Genomic DNA, 15,285 nt, shown 5'->3' with positions numbered 1-15,285 from the left:
ACAGTGACGTAAGCTGGCAATTCTAACTCCATTCTAGGGTCCGCTACAAAGCGCGCAGGCGCCACGTTCCCGCGATGTTTGCACATTTGGCCTGTGCTACGCAAATGCGATGGCAGCAGAAATATCCGAAACTTTCACGTGCTCCAGTGATAGCTAGCGAAATACTATAGCAAAGCTGCGCGTTCGAAAACACGCTGGGAAGCGTCCCATTCGTGCACGTCTTGCGCTGTGTGCGATTGACCTGACGTGTAGGCTTTGCTTCAAACATTCAGCACCATCCTGAGAAGTACGCATACTATATATTGAAGTGTACTAGCATATTATACTTCCAGAGGAGACTACTGCTTGCAAATTATGCAAACAATCTTGTCCCCGGCAATCCCCGTTGTTGGTGCATTATTTTTCTTAGTTATGAGAAAGCTTAGCTGTGCTCGAGCGCGCAAGCGTTGTTCGGCGCGCAGCTTGCGAACAGCGGGTCGGCCGAACACTTCCGTAAAGGTTGTCTTGAAGACTGACCATGTGGGTACGTCACTTTCGTGGTTGTGAAACCACAGTTGGGCAACACCAGCCAGATAAAAGATGACGTCAGTTAACTTAGCTGGATCATCCCACTTGCTGTGTGCGCTCACCCGTTCATATGACGAAAGCCAGCCTTCTACGTCTTCGCCGTCTGCACCGCTGAAGATCTTGGGGTCCCGTTGTCGTGGAACGCCGGTGCAGGAGACGGACTGTGGCGTCGTTGCCGTTTGTGATGAGCTGTCGGTCATGGCGGGCGGTAGCGTTCTTGATCTCAGCTCCAGGGTTTCAAGCGACGGGGTTTGAGTCCCAGCAGCTCCACCAATTGAGAAAAGGTTTATTGGCGGCGCCTAATGCGAAGGCACAGCGACCGGGAACGGCGAGGCAGCCCGAAGCACTGTTCAAACGGACGCCAGCAATCAACAGCGCGAGCCGAGACGAGCCGCGCGTTGGCGATGCGGCTGTGCCGCGAGGCGCGTCTTCTTCTTCACAGTTAATATGTCTTCTGACCGGATTAGCACACGTACGGGTGGATGCGCAGGAGCATCTATTTATAAACTTGTAAAACACAAAGCCATTTAACTGTTCAAGAGAGCTAGCTCCAATATAATCATGATGATATGTAGTGTTTAGTGGCGCGAGGGCCAAGTGTGGCCAAAGAGCGCCAAGCTCCAACATGCACGCACTTCCCGGAAGCGCACGCGCATTTTAGCGCTTGCTTTGTCACCGCCGGTGTTAACGTTCTTGGGAGTAATCTACATTGTCAATTAGCCTACAGGTGCGACCGTGGAATACGTAAATCTAGCCAAAATTAACTGTTAACTTATGTGCTGCTCGCATAACTGTTCTGTGCTATTCCCACTTATTCAAATGCATTTTGTGAATACTAAAAGCTAACAGCGGCAGCGCTTAATACTGCGCTATGTACAGAGTTAGTCTTTATTTTGTCAACGTATACGCACTTGCACAGCATTTACCTCAGCGACTTCGAGCTCTCAGTAGTGGCGCGTTCTATAAGCACCGGAATTTCAGAGGATATTTCACTGGCAGCTTGCGCGCATGCGCCTTCGCGCCAGTAATGACGCGACTGGTCGAGTCTTGGAGATACTTATAGTTCCTTTCGGCGTTGATCGTGCGAGTCATTAGGGCACGACGGGTGCCTTCGTTTGCGTTGCCTTGGTGATATATCGCCGCTTTGCCTGTATGATGACTTTTATTGACTAATGAGGAGACTCGCGGGCTCTGCCTGTTTCGAGTCGCTTAGCTTTGATTACAGGAAGGCAAAGGAGACGGAAACATACGGCCATTTGCTTTTCTTTGGTCGCCGGGTGTCAATTAGGCGCTCAGCTAATGCGTTCTCTCCTGGTTAGCATCGCACAAATTGGAGCGAGACTGCATGGCAAAATTTAAACCTTAATTGTTTTCGGCATAACCTCCTTCTCTCTTTTTTTTTCTTTCTCCGAGTCCATCCTCTGTTTTATAATCTACGTGTATCTTCTAATCGGAACTCATAAAAATGACAGTATACAGTGGGAGGCAGTTTTGCTGTCGACTTCCGTTGGGTCGGAAAAGGGGGTACACGGAATTTCTTTTTATTTTTCTTAATTTTTTGTTTGTTTTGTGCGAAGTGCGAGTCGCAAAAATAGTTGCAGTACATTTGTCTAAGTAAAAATTATTGCTTAAAAATTTTCATGTATACTACAATAAAGATTTGGCCACGCGGTGAGCGTTAAAGGCACTCTCCTTCTGCAATCTTTCATCCGCTACAGTGCCCCGACCAGCTATGATCACTGGATACATGACAACAGATGGCACACAGCAATGCTCGAATATACGGGCTGATCATTTTTTTTGTATTCCGGAAGTTTTAAAAATAGCCTGCGGCAGATAGCATAATTCCTGTCCTTGAGTTGGATTACTCGAAGAGGCGGACATTACTAGCACGAGAAAACCAAACATATATTCCACTGATTAACAGAAACTCACAAACTAACTTCATATTTAATTAGGTAATTAGTAATAAGGTATCAGTATTTAATTCATAATTATAATACCTAATTTATTAATTATTTGACTAATTATCACCCATGAGTTTGCATGTCGTATCCACTTGAAATTCACTTCTAGGATGAGACCAGTATGGAGATGTTATTTTGGAAAGTGTGGGAGGAAATACATGGGCGTTCCAATTACGTTTGTGCTTCAAAGCATGAAATATCATTTTGTTAAAAAGGTAACTTGAACAGCAGTGAATTCATAAGGTGATTTTAATGACGCGTATGTCGAAGCTGGTCCCATTCTGGAAATTAATTCCAAGTCGGTACGCCTTGCAAACTCACCGGCTCCAATTCGTACATTTCTATGTCTGTCACGAAGTTATTAATTCAGAAGTTAGTCAGTGATTTTTTATTTAGCTGAATTCGCGTTTCGATATCTAGCGTAAATAATGTCCGCATCTTTGAATAATGCAGCTCAAAGACAAGAATTATGTTATCTGCAACAGGCTATTTTTAAACATTCCGGAGAAGTTAAAAATTATCACTCCGTGTACACAACACAGGCCTTACATATGATGCACAGCAAGCGTTATTCCTTAACGCAATTCTCCATCGCAATAATAATAAAAAGATAAGCCTTCCGATGAGGAACAATTTACTCATTAGTTTTCCTCGAGCGCGCTTTTCGAGTGGCAAACCAATTGGGGAAACGGAAGGTTCTATTTTGTCGGCGGTCCGCGCATGGGGGCGACAACATCGCAGGTCGGTTCCTCTTCTTCCGCTACGCGGCGCCACTCAACAGAACCAGCGAGAAGGCGATTATATGTCTCCGCTTAGACCTATGAACGCGGCTGCATTCTTGTTGTTCCGACCACAGCTTTTGCCTTAAACTCGGTGTCATAGCTTCCTCATGGTTGAAATAGCAGCTCATGAAAAGCTTTCTTCATTGCCGTCCCTAGGATTGAATCCGTTCGAAACTATAGCCCGCGCAGCCTCAATAGTTGGGCTGCCTAAGCCCTGCAGGCTTTGTTTTATAACGGTAACTGTGCATTAGTGACGCGTACCAAAACATGAGGCATTCACCGTCGGTACTAAAGCACCTGATTATGTATAAGAGAGGTATCGGTGGCCTGTTCGTCGGTGATAAAACACAAGTGACTAAACGAATTTCATGTTGCGGACGCTTACTTTATCTACCAGTACATCGCACAGTCTACGCCAGAAAGGATCGTGAAAAGCATTATCGATTTGTCCTGAAGCAGACGTATGCACTAGTGTTATAGCCTTTTTGTCATTATATTAGCAATGATATTGACGATACTATACACAAATACTTACACCGAAGTGTGACCTACACTTTTGAACAGAGGCATGTGTAATACTACGATGCGTCTGCTTTTTTGCGCTAATTGTATTTGTAATGGCTCAGAAATATTCAGGTTAAATTCTCGGCTTTTACGTGTGATATTCATTTGAGCAGCGATAGCGAAAGTTTGCTGATATGACACGCACTAAGTTAGCCCAGCAATATATTTCTGTAGGCGTAAAACGTGGTGCAGGCGCAGTAGGCGCAGTGCATCCTTTTAGAAATTTGCCAAATAATTTTAAGCGTTTTGCTTCAAATATTGTTCCAGACATTTAGAAAGTATGTGTTACCAACAGTTTACTCTGCACTAACTTTCCCATCAAATACAGGTCCACGAAAAACACGCTCACAAACAACAGCGCACATGCACACACAAGTGAAATAGTAGCTGCGTTAAACGGCTGCTTGTTTGTTCTCCTGGAGGAATCTGTACATTCCTGACTTGTAGTTGCTGATGTTCGAAGCTCGGCCAACCCTCAGAATTGCGCGAATGCTTCTGAGGCTGCTCTGTAATCAGAAGTTTCTTGCTTCTAGTCCGCGCTTGTTTAAAAAAAAGAAAGCGATGACGAAGACTACACTGACAAGCACCTAAAAAAACTGCGCATATGGTGTCCACAACACTGAGTAATTGTTCATACTGCGTGCCTTCATCACTCTTTCTTGTCGGAATCGCAGGACACGCATGGAACAAAGCCAACATTCTAACAAACAAAGTCAGCCTTCGCAGTTTCCTCATACTCCGCGTAGAAGGCATGAATTATTCAGTTGCTGGAGGGGGGAGGACTCACTTCGCTTTCCACTTCCATAATTTATCTCAGATTGAAATTTTCAAAAAGTGACTCTCCAAAGTTTTATTATGTTCCACGACGTGAAGCCGGACACTTTTCACGGCGCCACACCGGAAATTCAAGATTAGTTACCTCGGCTGGAACTGTTCGCGTCACACTGCATTCGAAACAAACTACATTTTTTTCGAAGCCGGCACAAATCTCCTAGCTTACCCGTAAATGGCGTGCAAGCACGGCGCTGTGAAGTGGAAAGGCGACGCTTAATTACCTAAATACAAATTCATCGCTCCCACGTGCTACCGTGTGGGCACAATAGGAATGGGCGTAGGTCGAATCTCTTCTTGTATACGTGTTTGTCAAATTCCTTTAAACATTTGGCGCGTTCACGCACTACAGAATCTCGTACTGCAGTGTGGCATAAGCCCCAAAAGTGTGCTTAAAACCCATGGCCCCTCCTCACAGAGACATAGAAAGAAAAATAGTTCTTACGCTAGTATAGCTTGTATACACGCAGATGATATATTCGATCATGGCATCGGGAATACTATTTCAGAGAAGGCGCCTACCTAATGGAAAACAGCGCATGCGAACGAAAAGCATTGTGAATTCAGTCCTATATCCTTTATAAGCAACTATTGCAACAGAGCAAGCGCTACTTTGCTTCTTGAGATCCACCGGCCTGTGTGAACGCCTCTAATTGGAATGGCCCTCCCTGTTAAGTTTTCCTTCATGCTTTCTTTTCTTTGCGTGTTCTTTGTCTCTCTGTCTCTTTACCCTCTCTCCAACCCCTATTTCGCCCACCCCAGTGAAGGCTAGCAAACCAGAAACTCGCATCTGGATAAAACCCCGCCTTTCTTCTCTCTTTCTCTCTGTATTGGAGAAGTTCTATTTCCAGATCACTGCATTGCGTGAAATGAACGATTCGATACATATTATATATATATATATATATATATATATATATATATATTTTATATATATATATATATATATATATATATACCCGCAAAAGAAACATTCAGTTACATTGGACAAGAAGTTAACGAAAACAATGCTATTAAGCCATATCATCGCATACCCCAAACTCTATACCATCCAGTCTATAGAAGGCATACTTTAAGGTATTCCAGAATGAATTAAGAATAATGCCAAAGTTTTTTTGAATAAACAACAAGGAATGTTGAGAAAGCGAAAGCTTAATGTGGCCTCGGACATGGCATGCCAGCGTTCTTGTGTAATATGCGGGTGTGTTATTAATCGGTGGACAATAATGGTATGTCATTCAACTATCTTGAGGTCTGTGGTTGTGCAGTATATAGAATTCCTCACGCGCTAATAGCATCGACGGGGCGAATCGCTTGGCGCTGCAAAAATAGATTTTTTGTGGGCATCATAAATCACGGCATGATCTCTGACAGACGATATTATCCCAGCCGTATCCGCATATGGAGGACGTGAGGTCAGTGTGGTGATTAGCCTAAGTAAAAGTGTAACTTTTTAAGGGGGTTTCGCCAAAAATTTGAACTAGTAGCCGAGATAACATCGAAATCACACGCATAAAAAATAAATCATTCATAGTTAGCGGCTCCTTTACATTTCTCCTAATGAACCTGTATTTCAGGCAATTTAACATTCAGTTTACGTAGAGCATTATTCCCTTAAATTTCTTGTTTAATGTTAACCCTACTTGCTTTGCGCAGAGGAATAATTTCTTCTTTCCCGAAGCGTATGCTAAATATAGAAAAAAATACAGCTTCACCTTGCACTATTAAAATGTGCACTTATCATACCATCAAAACGTCTTCGTCGCTATGTTCAAAAAGTTACTAGAAAATTATATTTTCAATAACTAACATTATTTGACATGCACTCCCTTATGGTAGTTTTCTTAATGGGTGTATCATCACAGTTTTATGTGATGATGAAGCACAATCGTTGTTTAATGTACCTTCGCTGGTATATATTCCCTGTTAGTCCGCATTTCGACTTTCCCTTAAATTTCTGGTTTTGTTGAAAAGGTAACTGTACGCCTGTTTGCACAGTTACTTTGACTTTCTATCTATTGCTTGAATTTCAGTTTTGAATCATTTCGTTGTATTTCTTTCTATAATAATTTTTTCTACATTTGTCGGTGGTGTTTTTTTATTTTCCATGTCTTTTCTGTATTATGAGTTTCCCTCGGCTTGTTTGTACTTCAATTGCTTCTGTTCTTTTATGATTAGAGGGCCCCTGTGTGGTCTCCCTACCTTCAGACCGTCTTCTGTATTCTGTTTTTGTAATCAGGTTTGAAGAAACTCGAACTTAAGACAAGGAAACGGGGGCTTGAATGATATCGATGGTACGAAGGGCACCATAGACGAGGCTACCTGTTAATCTTAACCACCGATATACTTCCATTTCCACTAATACTTTAGCACTACGCCTTTTTCCATTCTGCTTACTTCAGATCACATTCACTGAAGACGACAATTAAACTGGCCTGCGTTTCGGGCCAGACGATCAGATGAGCGGTGTATCGGTACTCGCAGGTGGTCGTAATAATATTAAAGACCCATTACTAACTCTCTTACAGCGTTTCTCAACAACGGTTTTTATGTCAGTACAGTTAGCGATGATACCCAAAATCTGTAGGTATAATCCCAAGTAGCGTCCGCCAAAAAATGTACAATGAATTTTCTAGAACCATAAGTTCCTGGTGTAGTAGCTTGTCTGGATAAATAATCTAATATATAAAAAAAATACACAAGGTTGGCCGCTCGCGCGACTGGCAATCAATGCTATTGTGAACACTACAGTATATCGCTAGGCACGGAGAATGAACGTGGGTGTGTCTGTTCCCTTCTTTGTCAGTGTTTGATCGAATGCTTTCAACGCAGAAACAAGAAACAACAAGAAAGTCAGAAACGTTGTAACTTTTGATAGGCCTGGCGTACCGCGATCTCAAGTGTGCCTTTTTTGTGAGACTGACGCAGGTGCATAACCTTCGCGAATATGACCGGCGTTCGGATAGAAAATGCCTCATTAAACTGTGAGAGGAAGCATACGTAAACAAGAGTGCTCAATACAAGCCAGCAGGTTTTGCGGTGCTAAACTCCAACCTGTACGGTTAATGAGAACTGCAGGGAGGCGCCAATGGCTTCGGTGAAAGCAGAAAGAAGTGAGACAAGTACGGTTTGCATAGCGCATGCGTTCTTCAGTATCGTACAATTTTCCTTTGTTATCGTCTCACTTCTTCATTGACCCTTGCTGTCCGTACCTCAATTCTCTGTGTTATCGTGCTCTCCTTATACAGCCGTGATGCTTCACTGAATTTATGTCTGTACTGTTTGTTTGCTTTTTGTTTGTTTGGTTGATCATTCGTTCGTTGGTTCGTTCTTTCGTTGGTCCGTTCGTTCGTTCGTCTGTCTGTGTCTGTCTGTTTTATTTGCATGTTTGTTTGTTTGTTTGTTTGTGTTTACGCAGAGCCTCTAGGAGAGGGCAGTACGCAAAGAGTTAAATTTATTACTTATTTGAGAGCTTGCAGGTCCCTGCCAAAGATGGCTCTGCAATCTATATTTGCACGCTGCTGGAAGCAAACATCCGTTTATTTGAGTCAACATAACTTCTCTGCGTGGGTGACCTTGTGACATAGCTAAAGCCTCTTTTCCACTTGCGCTATGTGTTCCTCTATTTCGAACGCCTTGGCTTCACGGCTGACGATTCCGCAATACTAGGGTGCTCGGGCAACTGTCGTTAGTTTGGTAGTGTCGGGTTGCGCTGAGGGTGTCCACGCAAGAACGCAGGAGTAGAATATGAAAGTGCATAAACTATTTATTCGGTGGCCTTGTGCCCTTGAAACCAAAGCAGAAGTTAAGTGAAAAGAAAATAGCTATAAGTCGGAGATCGTTGAATCGCATGAACATTGATCGAACATGCACGCTGTATGTCACCTGTCTTCGTACATTCAAAAGAGGCTGGCGCCATTCGCCTTCGTACGAAAATGTACTATGCTACAATATTCGCGGACGGCATGATATCTGATTATCGTGAGCGCGCCTAGCGACTGAAGAAACAACGAAGACGAACATTTGGATAAAACTGGCTCGTCTTGGTAAATACTGAAGCATGATACCACTGATTACATGCATGAGCTCACAGAAACAGTTAAGCCGATATCAGAGAACACATGGAAGTGCATTTGCCTTGTACTGATCTCACCAATAATCCAGTATCGCCTTCGATGAATCTCGTCGAAGGCGATATTGGTGAAACTGCCCAAGTTCGTGCTTTCATGGCCACACTGCATAAAAACCTCAGCTCGTGATGCTGAATGTAAAGCAGTGACAATAGAAAATGTCTACGAACGCTCTTAATAAGGACCAGAACTATTGCCATCGCTATGCGACCTGGTCTGTTTGATCGAGGGCACAAACTTCAAATCCGAGTTAAGCGTTGGGTTCCACCATTCTTTTCACTTGCGTGATTCATATGTACTTTAATTTCATTGCATTGGTCATTAGCGCGACCTGCGGTGATTTATTTTCTTGTTGTTGGGGGCGGGTGGGCTGCCGTACTAAATTTTTGTCATTTTCATTTTAGTCTTTGTAAGGTGTCATATTGTTTTTGTTTTTCCTCATTTCTGTTTTCACTAACTTACACCGCTAATTACTCTCCCTTTCTTCCTGAATAGTAAGCCGGCGTTGTGCCCCTTTCGTATGCAGTTGCCAGCCTGCGCCTTCCCTCCTTTTCTTGTCTGTTATTTGTGTATACGTTTCCGAGCCAAATATTATTATTAGTCTTTACATTGCCTCTTTGATTTGCAGATGGCCGCTCGCTGCCGCAGAACCATCGCCAGCGTAGCTTCCCCAACGGCAGCCTTGTTGTGGCCGACGTGCAGCGCAGCGCGGACGATGGCTGGTACTCTTGCATAGCGCGGGACCCGCAGGGAAACACGGCGAAGGGACAGCTCGCCGTACACGTCATGAGTGAGTACATTCCGCTTATCGCATCCCTGACAGCTTTCCCTGGAAGGAAGGAAGGAAGGAAGGAAAAAGTAGAGAAGGAAAGGCAGGGAGGTTAACCAGTTTAGCGTAACCGGCTTGCTACCCTACACATGGGAGAGGGATGGGGGCGATGAAAGATGGGGAAGGGGGAGAGAGAGAGAGAGAGCACATATCACAGCACACAAACATCGTCCGGTAGAGTCCATCAATCTGGCATTGTACGTGATAACACTGTCAGAGCCGCTTGTCCAATCCCGTCTCTTTCAAAAACTGAAGTAGTCCCTTCGTCGCCTTCACCTGCGATGTCTTCTGTCGGCGGCATGTGAAAATCGTGTCGAGGGACAATGGTCTAGTGTCAAGGTGCGCGAGAACGGATGCCAGGGACTGTCGCTGAACATTATATTCAGGACAGTCGCACAGAATGTGTTGCAGCGTCTCCTCGCAAAGACAGGCATTGCAGAGAGCGTTGTCGGCCATTCCAATGCGGAATGAGTAAGATTTCGTGAAAGCCACCCCTAACCATAAGCGATAAAGCAGAGTCGCCTCGCTTCGGCGGAGTCCAGTTGGCATATAGAGATGCATCAAAGAGGGCAGGTGGTATTGCCGGTTGCTCTGGTTGGTCTGGCTGTTTGGTGTGCACCATGAAGAGAGCGTCATCTCCTGTGCAAGCACTCGAAGTCTGCTAGCTGCGTCGGATCGTGAAAGCGGTATGGCCTCTTCTTGTGCGTCTTCAAGAGCTGCCCGAGCGGCATTATCGGCGTCTTCGTTTCCAGTGACGCCGCAGTGACTTGGCAGCCACTGAAACGTCACGTGGTGTCCTTTCTCCTGTGATGTATGGAGTAGGCATCTAATATCGAATACGAGCTGTTCGAATGGCCCGCGACGCAGAGCTGATAGTACAGATTGTAGGGCTGCCTTTGAGTCGCTGAAGATGGACCATTGTCGAGGTGGCTCCCGACTGACGAAACGGAGTGCAGCGCGAAGAGCAGCTAGTTCAGCAGATGTCGACGTTGTCGGGTGGTCAGTCCTGAAGCTGATGGTAATAGCTTTTGCTGGGACAACCACAGCACCGGACGAACACTGGGTGTTTGTGGAACCATCAGTATAAATGTGTTCACTGTCCGCGTACCTCTCGTGCAGAAGAAGCAGAGACAGTTGTTTGAGGACAGGCGACGACAGTTCAGACTTTTTTCCGATTCCTGGTACACTGAGATGTACTGTGGGGCTGATAAGACACCAAGGGGGTATCGATGGTTTAGATGCAGCGGTGAAGCCCGAGGGAAGTTTGTCGTTGTACTTGTTGATAGTTTTAGAGAATGATGATTGGTGCCTGTCTGAAGGTAGTGCTGCAAGGTGGTGATAGGGGGCACGTGCAAAATGTCTGATGTGCGTTCTCAGGGCTTCCACCGTAATGTGAGTTCGCATTGGATGGTCCCGAGCAATCGCAAGAGTCGCCTCTGTTGACGTACATCTGGGCAAACCAAGGCAGACTCTGAGTGCTTGAGCTTGTACTGCCTGCAGAACACGAATATTTGTCTTGCAGGTGTTGTTCAGTACAGGTAGACTGTATCTTAAAAAACCGAGAAAGAGAGCTCTGTAGAGTTTAAGCATTGCGTCTACTGACATCCCCCACGTCTTCCCTGTCAAGTATTTGAACAACTGGGAAGTAGCTGTCAGGCGCCGTTTCATGTAGGCCACGTGTGGGCTCCAACAGAGGTCTCGGTCAATAATACACGCACGATAAAATCGTTGGCGTGTATGCGGCTCCGTTTCGTGCATTCAAGGAGCACCCTAAGTGTTCCCTCCCTTCCTTTGTTTCCCTCTTCATCCTTAACACCTTCATCCCTCCCTCGAGTAGGGTAGCGAACCAGAAGGCGACCTCCCCGCCTTTCTTTCTTCTCTTTTATTTTCTCTCTCTCTTGTCGCTATGGTCTAAGGTGTATTCAGCGACGGTGGTTGCAAAATATTTATTTTCATAATTTCTTCAAAACCTAATCAAAATGAAATTCAGACCCACTGCAGACGCTTGAATGGTAACTTAAATGTCTGAAAGAAAAGCCGAGCTTGGGAAGCTGGTGCAGTGTTACAAACTCAAATATCCCACTTCTGTGAAATCGATGTAGTAGGAACATGAGGAATAAATACAACGTTCTCTGTTTTAAAACACGCCAGGTCCTTTGCCTGCCCACGTTCGCGCCTGCCTGTGCGAGTTTTCATTGCTATAACACTACGTATTCTGTTATACAGACCATTTTCAAACTGCTTCTTTACTAGAAAGGCCATTTTTGCGACTCCCGCGCTCAACACTCGATGACCAAATTAGTCTGCGGCCTTCAGATCTTGTCAAAATCTGTATGCAAGCACTAATTCTGCCTACCCTATACATACTGCCTACACGATATAGGGAGTATTTCATTGAGAGGTACATTCGACTCGCAGCCAACTCCGAGTTCTCAAGTTCATGTTTTAAATGCATAAATGATCCAACAGACAAACACTTAACCGATTTGAATAAATTTATTTAGGATAATTTAAAAGGCCCCCATTTATTTATTTATTTATTTATTTATTTATTTATTTATTTATTTACACTCAAATCGGTAAGTTTCAAAAGAAGATCAAGCAAGAAGTTCAAAATATCCGTAACTCTCCACCAAGAAGATATGTAGCACTTTCGCAAGCTCCATCTCTTACAACATTTAAAGCGGACAAATGCGACACATGACGTTACACTCGGGTAAAATCCTAACAGTTTGTGCGGGAGTTTTCGAAAACTCTTATTCCCAAATTAGCAGCGTACGATATAACTTTTCCCGCTTTAGATGTCTCAATAAATGCAGATTACAGAATTGTGATATGTTTTTCTCTATTCAGCGCTTGTAGAGTTCTAAATTTTATAATTTCTTATTTTTTAATGTTCTACAACGTTACCCCAGAGACTGATCACTTATATATAAATGCTGCTCCTTAAATAGGGTAAACTATATTTTCATTTATATGTCGCAAATTTCATTAAATTCAGTGCAGTGTATGCCGAGACAAATAATGTCTTCTTTGCCACAAGCGTGTTTTGAGAGGAGCTCCTGAAGTAAAGCTTCGTCTGTACGGAGAGAGAGAGAGAGAGAGAGAGAGAACAACGTTAGTGAAAATGCCTGCAGAGTCGGTTAGGCTCCCTCCACGCAGGGAGGACAAGCTTTTACCGCGACGCGGCCACTACGTCAGTCTCGTGCATTGTGCTCCTCGAGGTCTTGGTTCCTCGCTACTTCCGCGGATCCGAGAGGGCCGCCGCCCCCTTCCTCGGGGTGCTGCCCCCCTTCTCCTCGGTTTCGCGCGGTAGCTGCCTCACTAGAGCTGCCGAGACCTGCTGGACGGCCTTGAGTTGTGTCTCTTGGTCATAGCTCCTCGTTGCCTTTACGGGCAAGCACTTTTTTTTACTCCTTGCAACTAGTACAAACTCGGCATTGCCTTCTGTAGCATAATCGTCATTACCGCGCATCATCATACGCCACTATCGCGCCACAGGTATCGCGTGGTTCGAGTAGATAGCTTGGAATAGAGAACGCACTCTCGTTCACGGCCGTGCTGGTTCTGCGGCTCCTAGATGGCAGGCCGGTGTGCTCTGCTTTTTGATATCATGCTGGTTGGACCGAAATTGCCATTGCCCAGCCCGGCGTGACGAAAGTGGTGACATCAAAATCAGCACAGCTTACACGGAAGCGTCGTCATTAGATTCTATGGCAGTGGGACAAGGTAGCATGACGTCACAGATCGGAAGTTCAACGGCCTTGCGCTATCTGGGAAGCGTTGGCTGGTTGCCGCGCTCACCTCGTGAGCTTCGCCTACGCCCTTCGAATAAACGTCGGGACCACGGCACGCCTCATCGGCCACCGTTGCGTCTTCCTACAACTTGTACCTCCCGCGCTGGCCGTGCGAGTTTTAACTTCCACTGTCACGTTCTCGAAGAATTTTTTTATTTTATTTATATGGTACCTACTGTCAGGCTTAGTGTCAGGCCCTGGGCAGGAGTGGGCAAATAAAACTAGTTTCGTAGAATGATGGCACTAAACAATATAAGAATACCATGTGTCCAACGTAACTCCTGCCAAAATAAAAAAAGACGCAGATTACAGAACCAAGGTAATGCTGTTTGCCGTCGCTAGGAGCAAGTCAGAATAGTTTCTTTTTGTATTTTGCCTAGTTACATAACCAGTTAGTATTATTATTCAACTTCATTAAATATTATATTCAGAGCGAAAGTGTCAATGAGAAAATTGACGACCATCCTGAAAAATGCCTGATCCAGCTTTCTGTTGCTCAGTACATACTACATGACGGGGTTTTCTCAGCCTGAAAAAAAGCCCACGCCACTAGTGCCTCGCCACAAGTCTGAATCGCTCCAAGCGACTGCAAATGACATTACCTTGGTTATGTCCATCTACGTGACACTTGCATACTTTAGCACTTTGGCACAATTACGTAGGCCACATGGTATACTATAATACGTTGGCTGATTCCATCTTATATATCAGCGAAACCACGCGGGACCACCCAAAAGCTTAAGGCGATGAGGCATTATGATGAGTATATATACAAATTACTATGATGAAGAGCTCACAGAGCGCTCACTCTAATTTTCCCCTTTCTGCGGGAGAGAACAGCGTTGCCAGATTTAAACAAAAAAAAAGAAATCGGTAGACACACTTTAAGCATTAAGGCAAACGGCATTATGCCGTTTGTACACCTCAGAACGCCATGAAGGTGCTTATGAGTGACCATTTGTATTTTGTGAGGTCTGTGTCTGATTATGAGATTTATATATTTTAAGTGTCGTTACGGTGGAGCAATTGCCGGCAGCAACTGCAAGGCTAATCCCACCAGTAGCCTACAACAACTCAACTTATGTTACACACTCATGACGTGGCGCCACCTCCTCCCCATTGTCTGCACCATCACGCGCCCATAGACGGTGCAGACGTCATTGGGCACGCATTAGGCCACACCTCTAGTCAACCAGATGACTGTGACGTGACGTGTGCAGTGACGCACACACTAGGCACACTTTTAGTCAGGCTGGATGGAGGAGCCGGTGTGGCATCGGGTAAGCGTGCCCTTCTCGCACCTTGAAGTGCCGGGTTCGATTCCTACCCCGACCAAAATTTAAGAAATTTCGTTTTCAAATCCATCAGTTTACTTCGTTTGTAGCTGCCTTCCTCATAAATTTGACTTCAATGCGAACATTTCTTTTGGCGTGTTTTTACTCTTTGCATCGTCGGTCATTTCTGGTACCATCTCTTGGTCACGCCGACTACCAGGAATTTTCGCTTAATGGGGCATATAACGCTTTCGCATTAAAAAGGGTACGAGCAGCCAGTGTGCTGCTTCAGATGAGAAACAAGCACAATTTCTCACCTAGGGTAACGGCGGTCTGTACCTCAGGTCACGGGAGCCACGCCATACTTTGCGGCAAAAGTTATTTGCGGGATGGTGTATTTAACAAAATAGCGACGAACAAATTACTCGCAGAGGTTCGGCGGGAGAAGGGGCCGGTGCCGTGCCGCAGTAGCACTTCGTCGCGTGGGTGAAACGAAACCATGGGGCGCATCGCATCACCGCGAGCTTTCCTGCCTTCTTGAATG

General features: G+C 45.0%; 1 protein-coding gene across 3 annotated transcripts in view; it reads left to right on the top strand.

Moving 5' to 3' along the window:
- Window positions 1-15,285, top strand: part of LOC126536785 (cell adhesion molecule Dscam1-like) — a 181,384-nt gene that overhangs the window by 132,336 nt on the left and 33,763 nt on the right. For all 3 annotated transcript variants that reach the window (XR_011893865.1, XM_072287871.1, XM_055073933.2), the window contains exon 10: window positions 9,470-9,631. Coding sequence is in view for 2 of the 3 variants with exons in the window: in XM_072287871.1 (XP_072143972.1) it covers window positions 9,470-9,631 (162 nt within the window). In the remaining variant the exon portion in view is untranslated. The remainder of the gene's footprint in view (window positions 1-9,469; window positions 9,632-15,285) is intronic.

The sequence above is a fragment of the Dermacentor andersoni genome, chromosome 4 (genome assembly GCF_023375885.2).
Source record: "Dermacentor andersoni chromosome 4, qqDerAnde1_hic_scaffold, whole genome shotgun sequence".
NCBI classification, from domain to species: Eukaryota; Metazoa; Arthropoda; class Arachnida; order Ixodida; family Ixodidae; genus Dermacentor; species Dermacentor andersoni.
Note: the sequence above shows the minus strand (reverse complement) of the source record. Positions and strands in the feature narration are given on the sequence as shown.